Source organism: Seriola dumerili, unplaced genomic scaffold (genome assembly GCF_002260705.1).
Source record: "Seriola dumerili isolate Sdu_G_001 unplaced genomic scaffold, Sdu_1.0 BDQW01000025.1, whole genome shotgun sequence".
NCBI classification, from domain to species: domain Eukaryota; kingdom Metazoa; phylum Chordata; class Actinopteri; order Carangiformes; family Carangidae; genus Seriola; species Seriola dumerili.
Window position 1 is genome coordinate 20,942,378 of NW_019174280.1, and position 15,715 is coordinate 20,958,092.

At 44.0% G+C, this 15,715-nt stretch overlaps 2 protein-coding genes across 2 annotated transcripts; both read left to right on the forward strand.

Moving 5' to 3' along the window:
* Window positions 1–1,288: 1,288 nt before the first annotated feature.
* casp8ap2 (caspase 8 associated protein 2) lies at window positions 1,289–10,264 on the forward strand. Its single transcript, XM_022766202.1, has 8 exons — window positions 1,289–1,327; window positions 1,457–1,557; window positions 1,854–1,928; window positions 2,273–2,388; window positions 2,531–4,968; window positions 5,467–8,287; window positions 9,031–9,130; window positions 9,230–10,264. Exons 2-8 carry the CDS (start codon window positions 1,495–1,497, stop codon window positions 9,290–9,292), a joined length of 5,676 nt encoding a protein of 1,891 aa, XP_022621923.1. The 5' UTR covers window positions 1,289–1,327; window positions 1,457–1,494; the 3' UTR covers window positions 9,293–10,264.
* A 2,805-nt stretch (window positions 10,265–13,069) lies between these two features.
* gja10 (gap junction protein alpha 10) lies at window positions 13,070–15,715 on the forward strand. Its single transcript, XM_022767005.1, has 2 exons — window positions 13,070–14,470; window positions 15,430–15,715. The coding sequence occupies exons 1-2, from the start codon at window positions 13,070–13,072 to the stop codon at window positions 15,466–15,468; spliced, it is 1,440 nt and encodes a 479-aa protein (XP_022622726.1). The 3' UTR covers window positions 15,469–15,715.

Below are 15,715 nucleotides of genomic sequence, written 5' to 3' on the forward strand. Positions count from 1 at the left end.
GTCCTTTTTAGCACCTGATTCAAGTGCAAATTTCAGGACAACTTTATAAGTCGTGTGGGGTTGGAGAGTGTAGCAGCTATAGTAATGTTAATGTTTGCTTTAGCCAGGGTGTCAAATGCCAGATTAAAGCCATGGGTAGAAAGTTCAAAATGAAGCAACACATGTTCAGCAAGAACAAAACTAACATTCAGATGAAACTCTGCAGTGTACTGCCTCTTGTCTGAATTTCTGTCTGCTGCTGAAAAGCTTTGTTCTGTGCTCTTTGTTTGGACAGTAGTAAAAACAAAAGGGGTCTAGCTAGACCACGATGTTAAACATGCTAACAACACGGTTAGCCTCAGTTTGTCCACTACAGATAATAGAGCTTACAGTATGTATGGGCAATGTGGACAAATCCTCTGAGATGGCAAATGTAGTTGTTTGTTGCCACAACAATATAAGTTGTGACATAGTTTATCATAGTAAATCTTCAAAGAAAATAAACTGAGAAGCTGTTTCATAAAATAAAAAAAGCAACCTACCTTTTTTTTTTCAAATCCAGCAAATTGAATAACTGACAAATCAAAGTGCTTCATTACGTTGATGCAAAACTTACATATATAACCAAGGTCATATTGCCCAACTCTAATTGTCTGTGTTTTTGATTAGCTTGTATAAACTTTGTTCTTTTGTTCTGTTTTGTAGACTTGGCATTAGCATTTTTTTTTTTCTTTGCATTGTTATCAGGTCCTCCTCAAGAAACTGAGGCGCAGAGATATTTGGAACAATGGAGGACACTGACACCAATGATGCTTCTGGTCGTAAGTATAAGTCTATTATATGCTACATTTAGATTTACATAGTAGTATTTGCGCATTATGAGGAATTCTGGCTTGTATTAAGGCTATCATGCCATATAATGTGTACTGTAGATGTTTCTACCAGTGGCTTCAGGAGGAATGGTGTCACTTAAGTTCTTAGGCACAAAGTGATTATCCAAAATATCCTTTATCCTTTGCTACTTATTGCACTATATTTACTTGCATGCATTCATGCAATTTCATTTTTGTGTCTCAATTCAAAGGGTAAAAATCAATGTGCTATACAGCACCTTAGAAAACTTCCTTAATGTAACAAAAATATAGCATCCATAGCATGTGGGTATGAATGTCGGAGTGATTTTGGACATTTTAAGTCAGGACTTATGTGGAAGAAGGGTTTATTATAACTGATGACATGCATTTATATTGTAACACATGTATGATATCCACAGTGTTGGTACCTGATGGTCATGAAGATTCTGTGGATATCTACGATGGCCTGGATGATGGTTTTAGCAGCAATGCAGGTAAAAATCCTCCATGAGATAGTTTCAATATTAGCACAGTTAGACAGAGACAGTCCATGACAAATGAATTTGTTCATCATTGAGGCTGACTGACAATCTTATTTCTTGTCTTATTTTGGTTCATCACAGAGAAGTTGCCTCCAAGTGCTTCTGAGCTGAAAGACTCGATGGATCTCTATGAAGAAATTGTCACAGAGGAACAGCAGAGCAGGGAGACGTCGTACACTGAGGTGAGTGGCTGTGTGCTCCGTGCTTCCTTTCTCTCTGTCATACTAGACCTTTCTTACTGAAGCAGAGGCCTGAGATAAACCTGTGTTTGTTGCTGTTGGTGTGCAGAGATCAATACACTTGTTTTGTTTTTTTGCTTTGCTCTGAAGCCTTTTTGCCACCCGGGGTTTTTGCAGGCTGGACAATGCGTAGCTGTGATATCTGAGCTGTGAATAGGTTGTTGTCGGTTGTTAGTTGCTACAGGATTAAGTCAGTAACCCGATAATAAATACAGACTTTTCTTTTTGTGTGTTTACAGTTGAAGTCCAGATTCCAAGCAGCTCAAAACCAAATCAAAGAGCTGCGCAGGAGACTGGAGCAGGTGGAGATGCAGGTTTGTTTTGTTTTCCTTATTTCTTAGCTGCTGAAAAGTATTAAGATTTATATGAAGAATAGATTATTGTATACTTTTTAACTAACTACTAATTTTAATAGTCGTACACTATCTGTTATGTAGACTGGCCACAAGCAAAAACTTATTTCGAGACAAAAACAGATACACGTTTTTACTGACAGACAGTTGGGAGGTATTAGTCACCCATGGACCCTGGAGTAGAAACCTGGGCATTCCAGTAAAGATCAATGTCAAAATCCACTTCAACTAAAAATTCACCAGCACTAACGTGGTTTTTCTGTCTCTCTCTGTCTCTCTCTGTCTCTCTCTCGTTCTCTCTCTAGAACACAGGGTTAAACACTGAGAACTGCCGTCTCAAGAAGAACATCTCTGCACTTCTACGAACAGCCAGACAGGAAGTGACAAGAAAAGATGCTGAGATTCAGAGGTTGAATCAATGGTATGTTTTTTTTAAATAAATAATAAATAATTGGCGACTCACTATAACTTTCTGTTTTACAATGACATGTTGGTCTGTAGGTTAATGTAATTGTAAAATACGTTCAAGCCTAAATCAGTTCTTAAAACTTTGTCTTCCGCAGGTCAGAGAAAGGTCGCCATCATCATCAGTCTCACAATAATCTGCGGGACCAGACCTCCTCCAGTTGGACCTCAACAGGCACCTCCAGCAGCAGGCCACCTCCTCCACCGCCCTCCAGTCTTCCACCTCCTCCTCCTCCTCCTCTTCCTCCCCCATCCAGTGCTCCGCCTCCTCCACGTCCACTGACTTCATCTCCCAGGGAGATCCAGCCTTCAAGGGGTCCTCCTCATCCTTCAAGGACAGAAAGTAACAGTTCGACCAATCACCCCGCTGGCTCCTGCATTGAGACAAAAGCCTCTAAAGCATCTTCTCACAGTCATTCAAAAAGCTCTTCAAGAGCAAACTGTGACAAACAGACTGAGCACTCTCTCAGTAAATTCAGCAGCAACTCATCGACCCAGCAGAGCGATTCAGACAAACACAAGTCCAAGCACAGAGAGGAAAAATATCAAAGTCATAAGCTGTCTGATTCAATAGATAGGCGACCTAGAAATGGTTCATATCCCAACAAGGACTTTCATGCCGCTGAGAAAAGCGGGTCTCATAAAGTGGACAAAGACGCAGGACGAAAGCATGACTCCAGGTCCGGTAAAAGCAGGAACTACCTAAATGATGAGGGGCACCGTAGATCAGACAGGACTAAAAGCCCTCCACCAAACTCCTCACACAGTGCAGCTTCCTCTGATGACACGAAAGGGAGAAGTCGACAAGACAAAGCTAAACTGGCCACACCAGAGTCTGTACAGAGTGACTCTCGCAGCTCTAAAGAAGTCCACAGCCGGGATCATAAAAGAATCAGGACGAGTGACAGGCATAGCAGAAGTTCAGACTCAAAGGACCGGAAAAAGTCCTCTTCAAATCAACATGCCGAGCGCCACGCTGATTCCTCCAAAGAGAGGGAAGGAGAGCGACTTTCAAAGGATCATCAAAGGAAGGAAGAGAGACGGGAAGACGAAATCAGCCGAAAACACAACAGGAGCACAAGCAGAGAACGCGAGAAGCGGAGATTAAAAGAATCGGACCAAGGCAAAGTGGATGTCCGCAGTAAGGAAAGACAGGAAAAGACACACGAGGCCTTAAAAAGATCATCTAAAGAACCACATATCACTGTGAAAAGCTCTGTGGAGGAAAATAGTCCAAACAGGAAACTCTGTTTCATGGAAACATTGAATCTAACCCTTTCACCAATTAAGAAGCCGACGTTACCCTTCGATGCCACCCAGGACGACCTCACTCCAGCGGACGAGGCAGTAGAAAACAGACCGGAGAATGAGAGTCTGCAATCTTTGTGTGTCGAAGACATGTGTGTCGTTGACGAAGTAGACAGCAGTGAACTGGAAGCAGGGTTCAAAGATGTTGCAGAGCAGTCTTCAGATATCCCCAAAGATTCAGGCTGTGAAAGGACACACAAGAGGTGTGATGATGCAAAAGACGTCCAGGAAGAGGACAAGAATGACCTTAGTGAAGCTGCAGCTGGCGAACAGCTCGAAGACAGCACAGTCCAAACTACCTCAGCACAAATCCAGCCAATTCAGACAACTGTGCATCTCGCACCAAAATCACCAGAGAGTGTTTCTCTAAAAGCAGCAGAAGAGGACATTTCAACCAATCTTGCCTCAGACAGGGAGGTAGGTAAATCTGTTCCACAGGAAGCGACAGACGGCGTCACTGACGTTTCCAAACAACACACGAGCAAGTCTTTACCAAAGGTGAACCCGGGAAATAATACCGAGCAAACTGTTATCCCCGACCCCGTTGTGCTTGAGTCAAAGGTGGAGCCTCTGAAAACCTCAGTACAGAAAAGCTTCCCCGTGGATTCAGTTAAAGGAGGTGCAACTGCTTCGCCCTCGAAGGAAAATCCAGTAGCTGACGATGTTCCCAAAAGTTCTCCCAGTACTTTACCACAGGACTGTCAGAAAGGTCTGCATCCTCCTGCTTCAGTCAGCCCCCTTCATAAGAAAGATGCTTGCCAGAAGCAAGGTAGTCCTAAAGATACGGATGCTGTATCCAGCACAATAAGCCTGGAATCACTTCCTCAGGAAGGGCTGAGTTTACCCGAGGCTATTTACGTTTTAACGCAGACAAACGAAGAGGCCAGCGACAGCAGTAGCATCACAGCTGAGCCGAGCTCCTCCAGCGGCTGCATCGGTGTGTCCAAAGTCAGCAGCACGACAGAGGAGACGCCGCCGCCGGAAAAGTACAGTGACCTCACGTTCACGCCAAAAAAGAGCTTCAGTCCTGGGAAGAGTCACGAGAATAACGCGGAGCCTTCCAGTTCGGTGCCGTTACTTCACGACGAGGACTCCATGATGCGCACGCTGAGCAATCTCAAGAGAATCCCTGACGCCATAAGCCCCCTGAGGAGCCCGATACGGATCGCCAAGAGAAGCCATCTCCATCTTCACGCCAAGCCGGGTCATGTCAAGAGCCTTCAGAAAGGTAATGTAAGCCTGATGATAATGTCGTGTCAAGTTTTACATTCACACAGATTAGAGTGGATTGTTTTGGGCCTGTTAACTTGTAATCACAGCTTCATTATTATTTCTCAGGCAGGCAAATTAGGATGGTTATTCTTTGACTTTGACTTTGTGTGTGCATCGTTGACATATTACTGGTAATGCAACTCTTTAACATAACTGACATCAGTTTTATTCCAGTGCTTCAAACCAAGGAGGTAATAAATGCAAATTACATTTGCAGGTTCTGTCATCATAGTTCTGTCATGGTCTGTCATTTAGAAAGGCAGCGAGTGTTAATCTCATTTCCTTTTCTCTTTCTAATTCATGAATTACAGATCTCATAAATACAAGATGCAGATTTACAAGACAGATCTTGTAATAAAAAGATTGATTTTCCATGATTATGAGATGCTAGGCCATAATTCCTAGAACATGTAAGTCTTTAAAAATGTCTTTTCTCTCTCATTTTCCTCTGCAGATTTCTCGAGCACAGCCGTCGATGTCAACTCAAAGAAGTTGGATGTAAACAAAGAGAACAAATATCCAGGTTCTCCTGCAAACCATGACACGCAAAACATGGCGGACAAGGTATCCGACCTGCACCCGCGTCTCTCTGACACTGAACTGGAGGAAGGGGAAATTTTAAGCGAAAGCGATGAGGCGGCTGCAGGATCCCCTGTTCCTGCAAACAAGAGGGCGAAGTTAACACGGGCAGTCAGAAATAAACCAAGTCCTCAGTCTGTGCTCAAGAGGAAATCTGAAGACAGGTGTGTTGCTGTGAAGGAAGCTAGTGAATCGCCAGGTTCATCAACACGAAGCCCGAAGAGTCGTTTTAAAACCGTTTGCCCTGCAGCAACCAAAGCGTCTTTTTCCAACATAGAGGAAATAATGGAGACGTTCAAGCTGGTTCGCACAGAGATCCGAAAAAAGTACATGAAGCTTCATAAAACGTTTCCCAGGAAGAGCTTCTACGGCATGATGGAGAATTTCCAGGAGTCTTTTTTAGAGTTTGTGGACGGCGCCCACTTCGGTCAAATATGCGGTCAGGCAGAGGAGCTGAAGTCCAAGCTGAAGAAACTCGTCGCATCCGTGTTCAGCAAAGTATCGAACAACGGTATAGTGAAGCGCATCTTTGAGCAGCAAGCGGTGGATCTGAAGCAAAAGTTGTGGGACTTTGTGGATGTCCAAGTGGACTATCTGTTCAAGGACATTCACACGACACTCAAGAGCCTTTGCAAACCAGCGAGAGCTCAGGCCGAGGAGAAGAGGCCCAGCGGGAGTGAGAGCGTATCCAGACAGCCCTCTGTAAAGAATCCACAGCTTCAGCAGAAGGAAGCGCAGTCTGCTGCAGCCAGCCTGAATCAAGTCAAGCCTTGCGCTGTGGTGCCGTACAAAACGGGGCTCGGAAGCAGAGGCAAAGATATCAGGATCACACACGTGGAAAAAAACTCGCATCCAACAGACTGCCTAAATACACAAACTGTAATTGACTTCCTTCCTCCTAAAAACATCTCCTCAACTCCAGAGAAAAACAGCATGACCTCTTTGGTTGTCTCTCAAAGCGGCTCTTTGCTCGACAAAACCGACTTCGAGCTCCTCACAGAGCAGCAAGCCTCCAGTTTAACCTTCAACCTGGTGCGGGACTCTCAAATGGGAGAAATCTTCAAATGTCTCCTCCAAGGATCAGACTTATTAGAAACCAGCGGCATGACGGCAGACAGCGCGACCTGGTCGCTCGGTACTCCGAGGAAGGACGGAGAGAGACTCATCAGCATCACCACTCCGCCTAAATTCAGCTCTCCATCTAAACTGCTTTCCCCGACCAAATTTAACACACCCTCCAAACTTATCGCCACGTGGTCCAGCATTTCACCTCGCAAGATGTCGTCCCCGCGATCAAAAGATCCGATCCCGCTGAACCCGGCTTTATTTGATGAAAGTTGCTTGTTGGAAGTGCCGTCAGAGAGCAGAGCGATGCTGCCGTCTGGCTTGGCTGCACAACGGTCTTACTCCATTCTTACCGAAGATCTGGCGGTCTCCCTCACCATCCCGTCACCCCTGAAGTCCGACAGCCACCTCAGCTTCCTGCAGCCGTCGAGCATGTCAAGCATGCACATCATGTCCACCCCGGACAGCGTCATCAGCGCACACATAAGCGAGGATGCTCTGATGGACGGGGAGGACGCCACGGAGCAGGACATACACCTCGCCCTCGACACGGACAACTCCAGCTGCGGCTCCAGCAGCAGCGTGGGCTCGGTGGCGCTCGCCACGTCTTTCACTTTCAAGCCAGACTTGCCCATGCAGGCGCTGGTGATGGAAAAGTCCAACGATCACTTCATCGTGAAGATTCGCCAGACGGCCACAAGCACAAACAGCACGCTCCTTGCTGATGAGAGCTTGAGTCAAACACTAACAGAGGAGGATCAGCCACACGGAGAAGAGGACGTCGCAACTCCAGGAAGTCGAGCAAAAGCTATTTTGTCAAATGAGCCACAGAACAGAAGCACCGCTTCATGTGCCGTACCATCAGAGAGCAGTCTGTCGAACTTTGCTGAAAGCTCCGGGATCTGTCAGGCTGCCACTGGATCAGGGAGCTGTCTCACCCAAGATGAAGGCTTAACACTAACTAAAGATTCGTGCCACAACAAAGAAGATAAGTCGGCTCAACAGAGCACCTCAAATTACTGCTTTTCTCAGGAGTCGCAGAAACTGCCAGAGTCTCTTCCTTTAATTCCTCCTTCAGAGAACAGTTTGCACAGTGGTGCTCAAAGCTCTGATCATCTCCAGGCAACCACTGGAGAAGGTGTCACCGCTGATGAGAACGCAAGTCAAACACGCCGCGAAGAAGACGGCGCGCAAACTCAAAAAAATCCCTCCAAAGCTCGGAAAAGGATGAGTCCCTCTAAACCTGCGGTGTCAGATAATAGTCCTCATCGTCCTACTGAAATCTGTGAAGCGAATCAAAGGAGCCGAGCTTCACCGTCAGACTCGCAGAGAGAAGGGACGGAGGTGTCGGAGTCCGACAGAAGTCTCACCATCGCAGAGGACACGGGCAGCACGCCAGAGAAAGACCGGAGGGATTCTGACAAAGGTAGAAAAAGGAAGAAGCATCAGGATAAATTGAAAGCAAAGCGGCCCAGAAAGGAGGTGGAGATCACAGAGGAGAGGGAGTCTGACTCCAAGCAAGAGGAGACGGATAACGAGTCCAAATCCCCCTCAGAGCCGCTGTCCCCCAACAGTCTCTCCGCCAAGAATGTTGTGAGGAAGAAAGGCGAGGTGGTGATGGCATGGACAAGGTCAGTAGCTGATTCTGTATTGTACTACTACACCCCCCCCCCACACACACACACACACACACACACACACACACACAGAAATTTGTGAGTGAAAGAATGATTACATCTTAAGCGAGTCCCCACATTATTTGCAGTATCTCGTGATCTTCTACAGTCCTCCATAATATTTGAGCAAAAATTTTTCAAATTTCACAATTTTGCATTTTTCTCTGCATTAAAAGAATACTAAGATAGAAACTCTGACTCTTGCAGACCAAATATAACTTTTGCTTTTGCTGTTTTACTCGTCTTCAACTGTCATAAAAGAAAAAAGAAAAAGAGCGCCCTTTATACAGCGAACCTCGTCTACAGCTGCCAGGTTCCTGCGTACGTTGGAGCATCCAGCGTGTAAATGAAAAGCTGCTGCTGTGGCTCTGTTTTCATTGAATAATGGCTACACAGCAACATTTGGGACAGGGCAAGTGAGCTGGACGGGCTAACTCGCCACTGAAATGGCAGGGGGAATCATCGCTGTCTGGTGGCTCTTGCGATTGGTGCTTTAAATCCACAAGCGTTGGTGCACAAATGCTGCGGTTGTTTCCACAGACTGCTCTCCCTTTGTGGAGTTTATTTTGGGCCACAATATTCAAACACATGGGACTGTTCTTTAATATTTGTGTAGGAGGCACTGTAAGAATGTGGTTACATGTGAAGATGTTGTGATGAGGAGGATCACCGCTCATTGCCTTTTATTCTTCTTGCAGAGATGAAGATCGAGCCATTCTGGTTGAGCTCAAGACAAAAGGCGCTTCACGTGAGACGTTCTCTGCCTTGTCGGAAAAACTCAATAAACCATCAGGGCAGGTAAGTTTGTCTCTAGTTTTTTTTTGTTGCACTATGATATGCAACAGACACAGGCTGCGATGAAGGAACATCCAATAACTGTTTCCTCCCTCTCCTCAGATTGCTCACAGATTTTACCAGCTCATGAAGCTTTTTAAGAAGCAGGAGAAGATGGACACCTGATCCCTCGCACTGTTGTGCTTCGTTTCATGCAAATAGTTCTTGTATCAGAGCGTTTCCATACACCTCCTGTAGCTCCGACACAGGTATGTTGGCTGCTGTTCGTGTGACGTAGCGAAGGAAGGTGTGAACGCAGGGGCGGCTGCGGACGATCGGGTTGGGTCACATGGATCCGCACATCGATTGCTGTGTCCAGCAAGACCTGATGGTCTTCAACAAGGACAGCAGTATCAGCCAAGCATTATTTTTCAAAGGAAGGTTGGAAATCCAGTGACTGACTGTGGAGAGAGTTTTGTTCTGGATGATGAGCTGAACCTGTTAATTCTGTCTGAAAAGAATTCAAAGGATGACGCACAACTGACACGATAAATATATAAAGGATTAAACATCCACTCACTATAAATACAGTCAACATCAGTGTTATTGTTCTTGATGCACTTTTGGTTTTTAGTAATCCACACTGCAACCACTACTTCACTAATCAGTTCTGCATATATGCTGATGTCTGGTCCTCACAGAAACATACGACTCCCGTCTCCTGACATATCGCAAAAATGTTCATCTCAGCTAGACCTCAAGTTAATGTTACATCTAGTCCTCAATGTCCGGTTTTCTCAAAATAGGAAAAACTGGGATAGTTATTGGTTTCAGTGCAAGTATACTCGATGTTTTCTAAATCAGGTGACATTTTTATTCCCTAAAATTGGCGGACAAGCACTGGAGCCAATCTGAGACTTCACCGAGACCTTGACCTATAGGACTGAGAGTTTGGGCCATTTATCATTAGCCTCGGATATTTTGGATGTTATTTTAATGGTAGTATTGTAGGGGGGGGGGGTTTGCGGGCGGTGCTTGAAATGTTTAATGGTTAAAATGATTACATGTCCAAATACATGTAGAGGACGGTACATTTGTCTCTGTTAATACGAATTAAAACTTTTAAACAGCATTTTGTTTGACTCACCCTATTGCTCATAAACAGCATGGAATGCAATATTGTTAATATTGTACATAATTCTTTATTGAAAATAAAGTTTTATTTATTTATTCTGGTGTCTGCTTTTATTACCTTTTTTGAATTTGGAAATTGTGCAAATTAATTTTGCTAACTTGGGGAAATAAAACATCTACAGCAGCTGGTAGCAGTGGAAGACGATCCGCATTCACCATGACACAAATATTGATGAAGTGGGCCACAAAGTATGGAAATTGAGGCCATTGCCCTGGGGCCCCGTTTATAACCAGCAGACCAGACAGTGGCATAAAGCGGAGCAAACACAGATGGTGCAAGAATTTATTGTGCCAAATTTTTGGATGAACTTCTCATACTTCACCATCTGACTAAATATACTACTCATTGTTATTCACACATAACCACAGATGAGTTATTGATTACATGTCAGGCAGGAAAATTGAAGTCATTCTAAATATAAATTAAAGCTAGTAGTTTTTACCTAGTTCTAATATCTGACCATTTTACTTCAGAAGAAGTAGATCCTCAAGTAAAAGTACTAATAGTGCAATGTGAAATAAACCATAACAAATAAAAGTCCTGGTTTCAAATTTCTACTTTATTAAAAGTATATAAGTATTAACACCATAATGTATTAATAATATCAAAAGTAAATGTATATAAAAGTATATTAAAAGTATAAAATTGTGATGTAGTGAGGACACACTTTCACTGTCACAGACACTGAAGTTTGACACAATCAAATACAAACTGATACAAATACAAAACAAATGTGACATATGAGCCTTTCATTTAGTCAAAATTGCTTTCAAATTAATGAACTGTATGTTTATGAACGTTGTGATTATTATTTATTAGTAACTTCAACTTCGTGCAGAGCTGCTGTTGGACTTATACTTGCAGTTTAGCTTCACTTACAGCTGCAGTTGATTGATTTTTGCTGCTGTTTGTGGACTTCATGCTGGTTCACTCTGTGTGTAAATGTATCTTTTAATTAAACAGCGTGTTATGTAATCTGATTCCATCCTGCATCTAAGGGAAGGGCTGGCGTGGGGCAAATAGAAGGAAATTAACAAACGCCGTTCAGGCCCACCGCCAGAACCGTAATGGCCGTCGAGCATATGTCCTGTGCTTCAGGCCTGGTTGCGGGTTGTTGGACTCCGAAAACCAGAGAAGCGGTTTGGCCAAAACTGAATACGTTACATATACTGTACATACATGTATACATACATGTGTAGGGCAGTGGCCTAAATAAGCCACTGAGTGTCACAGTTGCGATGTTTATTTCCAGGTGAATCCCGGCTTTGGTGTTGTTTGGCCGCTGTGGGACACCGTAGTTTTAAGTTGCGTTCCGCGCGGGAAACCATTTTGGTTTAATGTTTTCTTTTCTCCCGGTGCAAGGGAAGCGATGTTAACTGCAGCCTACATCATCTTAAAAAACAGCTTAGTTTAAATCACACTTCCAGTCCGCCTGTTAAACTTTTATGTAAACAACACGCTAGTTAACAGTTTGCCATGGGTCTGAGTCGTGAGCATTTGTATTTCCCGTCTTAAGGTTGTTTGTAATATTAGCTAGCCGGTTAGCTTTCCGTTCGTCACTGATCTGGTTGGTTACGGGTAGGCACGCTATTCATCTGCTAGTTACTTTAGCTCAGCCGTTAGTGATGGCTTCTCTCTGTCTCTTGCTCGGTGTTTTTGAAACTTATTTTGAAAACTTATGTCGGGACTGCATTTCCTCTTTCATCCCCGAGCGCAGTGTAGCCGGGTGTTTTACAGCAGGTCTGTGCTGGACAGGTGGGCAAGCTAGCCGCGTCCCCCTCAATTAGCATTAGCATTAATATTAGCAGCTGGCTTACTGGCATTGTTCACTGATGAATGAATTAAACGATTTCATTGTAAGATTGCAAAATAACCTATAAAAAGTGACTGGGTACTTTCTAAATGCACTGTATGTCTAATTGATCTGTCAAACAGACATCTCTTAGTATTCTTTCCCAACAGGTGATTCCCACCAGGGAGTTTTCCCAAGGATGAGCTGTAAATTCAGGCAAGTTTATCAGAGTTTATGTTCTTACAGCTGCTATCATACCACTGCTGTGTGTGTATTAAATTCACACATAAATATTAACATTTAAAACCTTTCTCTTCCTTTTAGTTTTTGCACATCAAACACATGGAATTATCTACAACACACTCTCCTAGATCGACATGCTCACTACGCCTGGACAATTCAAAATGATGATCTTCATTGCAAATGAGGGAAACCACAAGGTTGAAAAGCAAACCAACCACAAAACAACCCAAAACCCAGAACAAGGTACAAGGTCAGTGGTGTCCACATATCTTTGGTCATATCATATACATTATAAACAATAAAGCAAAAATGAAAACATTGTCCATGGCTGCATATTGACATTTCAGTTTGTGCTATTTCCAGTGTTGTGTCCTGTTAAAAGTTGCAGGGTGAAACCAACCTCAGGGCATTATAGGGTCATGTGGTGGATCAATCACTTCAAACTGGAGCCCTACTTTGCCACAGCAGTGAAATAGTGTCAGCTACACTGCACAGTGGGGTCTCGTCTGTCTTCAGGGGATGACAGTTGAGCCCCATTGTCCCACTAATAAATCTGCTCTTTTTATAATGGCTTCACACTAAAGCACATGAGACAAGGACCCTGACAAATGTAAGTAAAACATCTTTATTGCATTTTAACTTTTAACATTTGATAAAAGATGTACAAATTTATCGTTTTTTTTTATTTTTTTTTATTCACCCACAGATAATTATTCTAATAATGTGACAGAAGATGGGGGATTGGAACTTATTAGGGAGTATCTTAGAAGAGGTCCACATCCATTCCACCATTGTGGGGAAGATCTGGCTCACCATCCTCTTCATTTTCCGGATGCTTGTGCTCGGTGTTGCAGCCGAGGACGTCTGGGATGATGAGCAGAGCGAGTTTGTTTGCAACACGGAGCAACCGGGCTGCAAGAACGTCTGCTACGACCAGGCCTTCCCCATCTCCCTCATCCGCTACTGGGTCCTTCAGATCATCTTCGTGTCCTCTCCGTCTCTGGTCTACATGGGTCATGCCTTATACCGTCTGAGGACCCTTGAGAAAGAGAGGCACAAGAAAAAAGCCTGTCTGAAAGCCGAGCTGGAGGGGACAGACCCCATCCAGGAGGACCATAAAAGAATTGAGCGAGAGCTCAGGAAACTAGATGAACAGAAGAAAGTAAGGAAGGCTCCCCTCAGAGGCTCCTTGCTGCGTACATATGTTTTCCATATCTTGACTAGATCTGTGGTGGAGGTGGGTTTCATTATAGGTCAGTGTGCTCTGTACGGCATCAGGCTTTCTCCTCTCTACAAATGTGAGAGGTTACCTTGCCCCAACAGTGTGGACTGTTTTGTGTCACGACCAACAGAGAAGAACATCTTCATGATCTTCATGCTGGTGATCGCTGGAGTTTCTTTATTTCTCAACCTCCTGGAGATTTTCCACCTGGGGGTGAAGAAGATCAAACAAAGCTTGTACGGATACAAATATGGAGACGATGACAGTGTGTACAGGTCAAAGAAAAACTCCATGGTGCAGCAGGTTTGCGTGCTCACCAACTCCTCACCACAGAGGTTGATGCAGCTCACACATATGACCTGCTCTATTGTGCCTGATAATCAAGGGGAAACTCCGCCTTTGAATTTGCCCCCGATGGCCCCTCAGAATCAGGGGCAGTCCAATAGTTCCAATCAGCAGCCTGCACAGAGCCACGCTGACATCCAGGGTCTGCAGCAGCTGGGGGCTGTGGACCGACGCTACACTCTGGAGAGCAGGAAACCCTCATGCAGCAGCGATGAGTCAAACGGACCTCATGGCTCAGGCCAACCGCAGTACACGGGACCTCGACCCACGCTGATGGCCGGCCACATGGAGATCCCAGCAGCCCTGAAGAACCCGCAGAGGAAGCAGAGCAGAGTCAGTATTTGTAAGGAGCTCAGTGACATGAGTGATTCTCCCGAGAGCGACCACTACCCCACAGCCAGAAAGTGCAGTTTTATGTCCAGAGGAATGTCAGAGGGAAAGCTGGCCACTCCTTTTGACAGTGCCGACTCTCAGAGTGGAACAGACACCGAGGCCCAGCACCTCAACCAGGGAGAGAGTCCAGTGATGACCCCGCCGCCTCCAGCCGGTGGGAGGAGGATGTCCATGGTAAGAACATGTTTTTATCTTGCACCCTATCCTAAAGCAACAAATGTCACTGCATGGCTATCTGATGAGTTTAGATGAATATCTCAGTGAAGATGTGGAGTCAATTTAAATGTAATTTTACTAAACAAAAACAGTTTTCACTGTGGAAGATTTAAAATGCCAAAAAACAAGCAAATTAAAACAAAGACATAAAGTCAACACAAGTACACATTGTTATATGTATGGCTGCCATCGGCGTGTTTCAGTGACAGTAAGCTCTGACCCCAGGCTGATTGGACAGTTGATTGCTCTCCGTTTTGGACAACACATCTCCATCTCCAAAAGAGAAAAAGCTCCCTTATATCTCCTTATGAAAACTAGTAACAGCACTTTGTATTTACTATTAAAGGTCCCATTTAAAAAAAAAAAAAAAAAAAAAAGGTAGATGTCCATGTGTTCATGTTTTTTGGTTCTTAAAACCCCAATATATCTTCTTATGAACACTTTTAATAAAACATAAATGTGTATCTCTTCACTTCCTTTTCTTTATTGTGATTTTAATGTTGCATGTATTAAATTGAATGCAAAAAGCTGAATAATTATGTTTTTCATGTAATTATGACACAGTAAATGCATACTTAAAATGAATTACATATAACAATGTGTATTGTACTGATTTGTTTCCATTTAGTCATTTTAAATCTTCTATATTCACTCCCCTCTCTTGTTGACACTTGTAGGTCTGTTTCACCCTTGACTGCTCTCTGGTGGGTGTGGTTGGATGTGGTCAGCATTGTGCTCCATTGCACCTGTAACCACACCCACCAGTGATGTCACGGTGTACTGACATACCTTGGTGTTTGCTTCTTACATCGGTGCATCAGGGTGACAAGTTTAAACCACAGGAGGTCCGATGCTGCTGGTGAGAGGAATGTGTTTGTGTCTGTGACTTGAATAATAACCACCTTTCTTTCTTTCAGAGTATGATTCTGGAGCTGTCTTCAATCATGAAAAAGTAAACTGAAGATGACTGTTTTGGGACCAAGCCAGAGACATAAGTCATAATGCGACTGAAGGATCCTGATCGCAAAGCAAATCTCATCCTGTCTCTCAACTGCAACTTTATGTTTTCACAGTTTATACAGTATGTATTGTGCATGAACAAAAGCTTCGGTTAAATATGTCAACACGTCATTCCACAGACAAAAGATGCTTAATAATTTGCTTCAGGTTCTGTACCAATGATATCTCCAGCATCTTTTATAC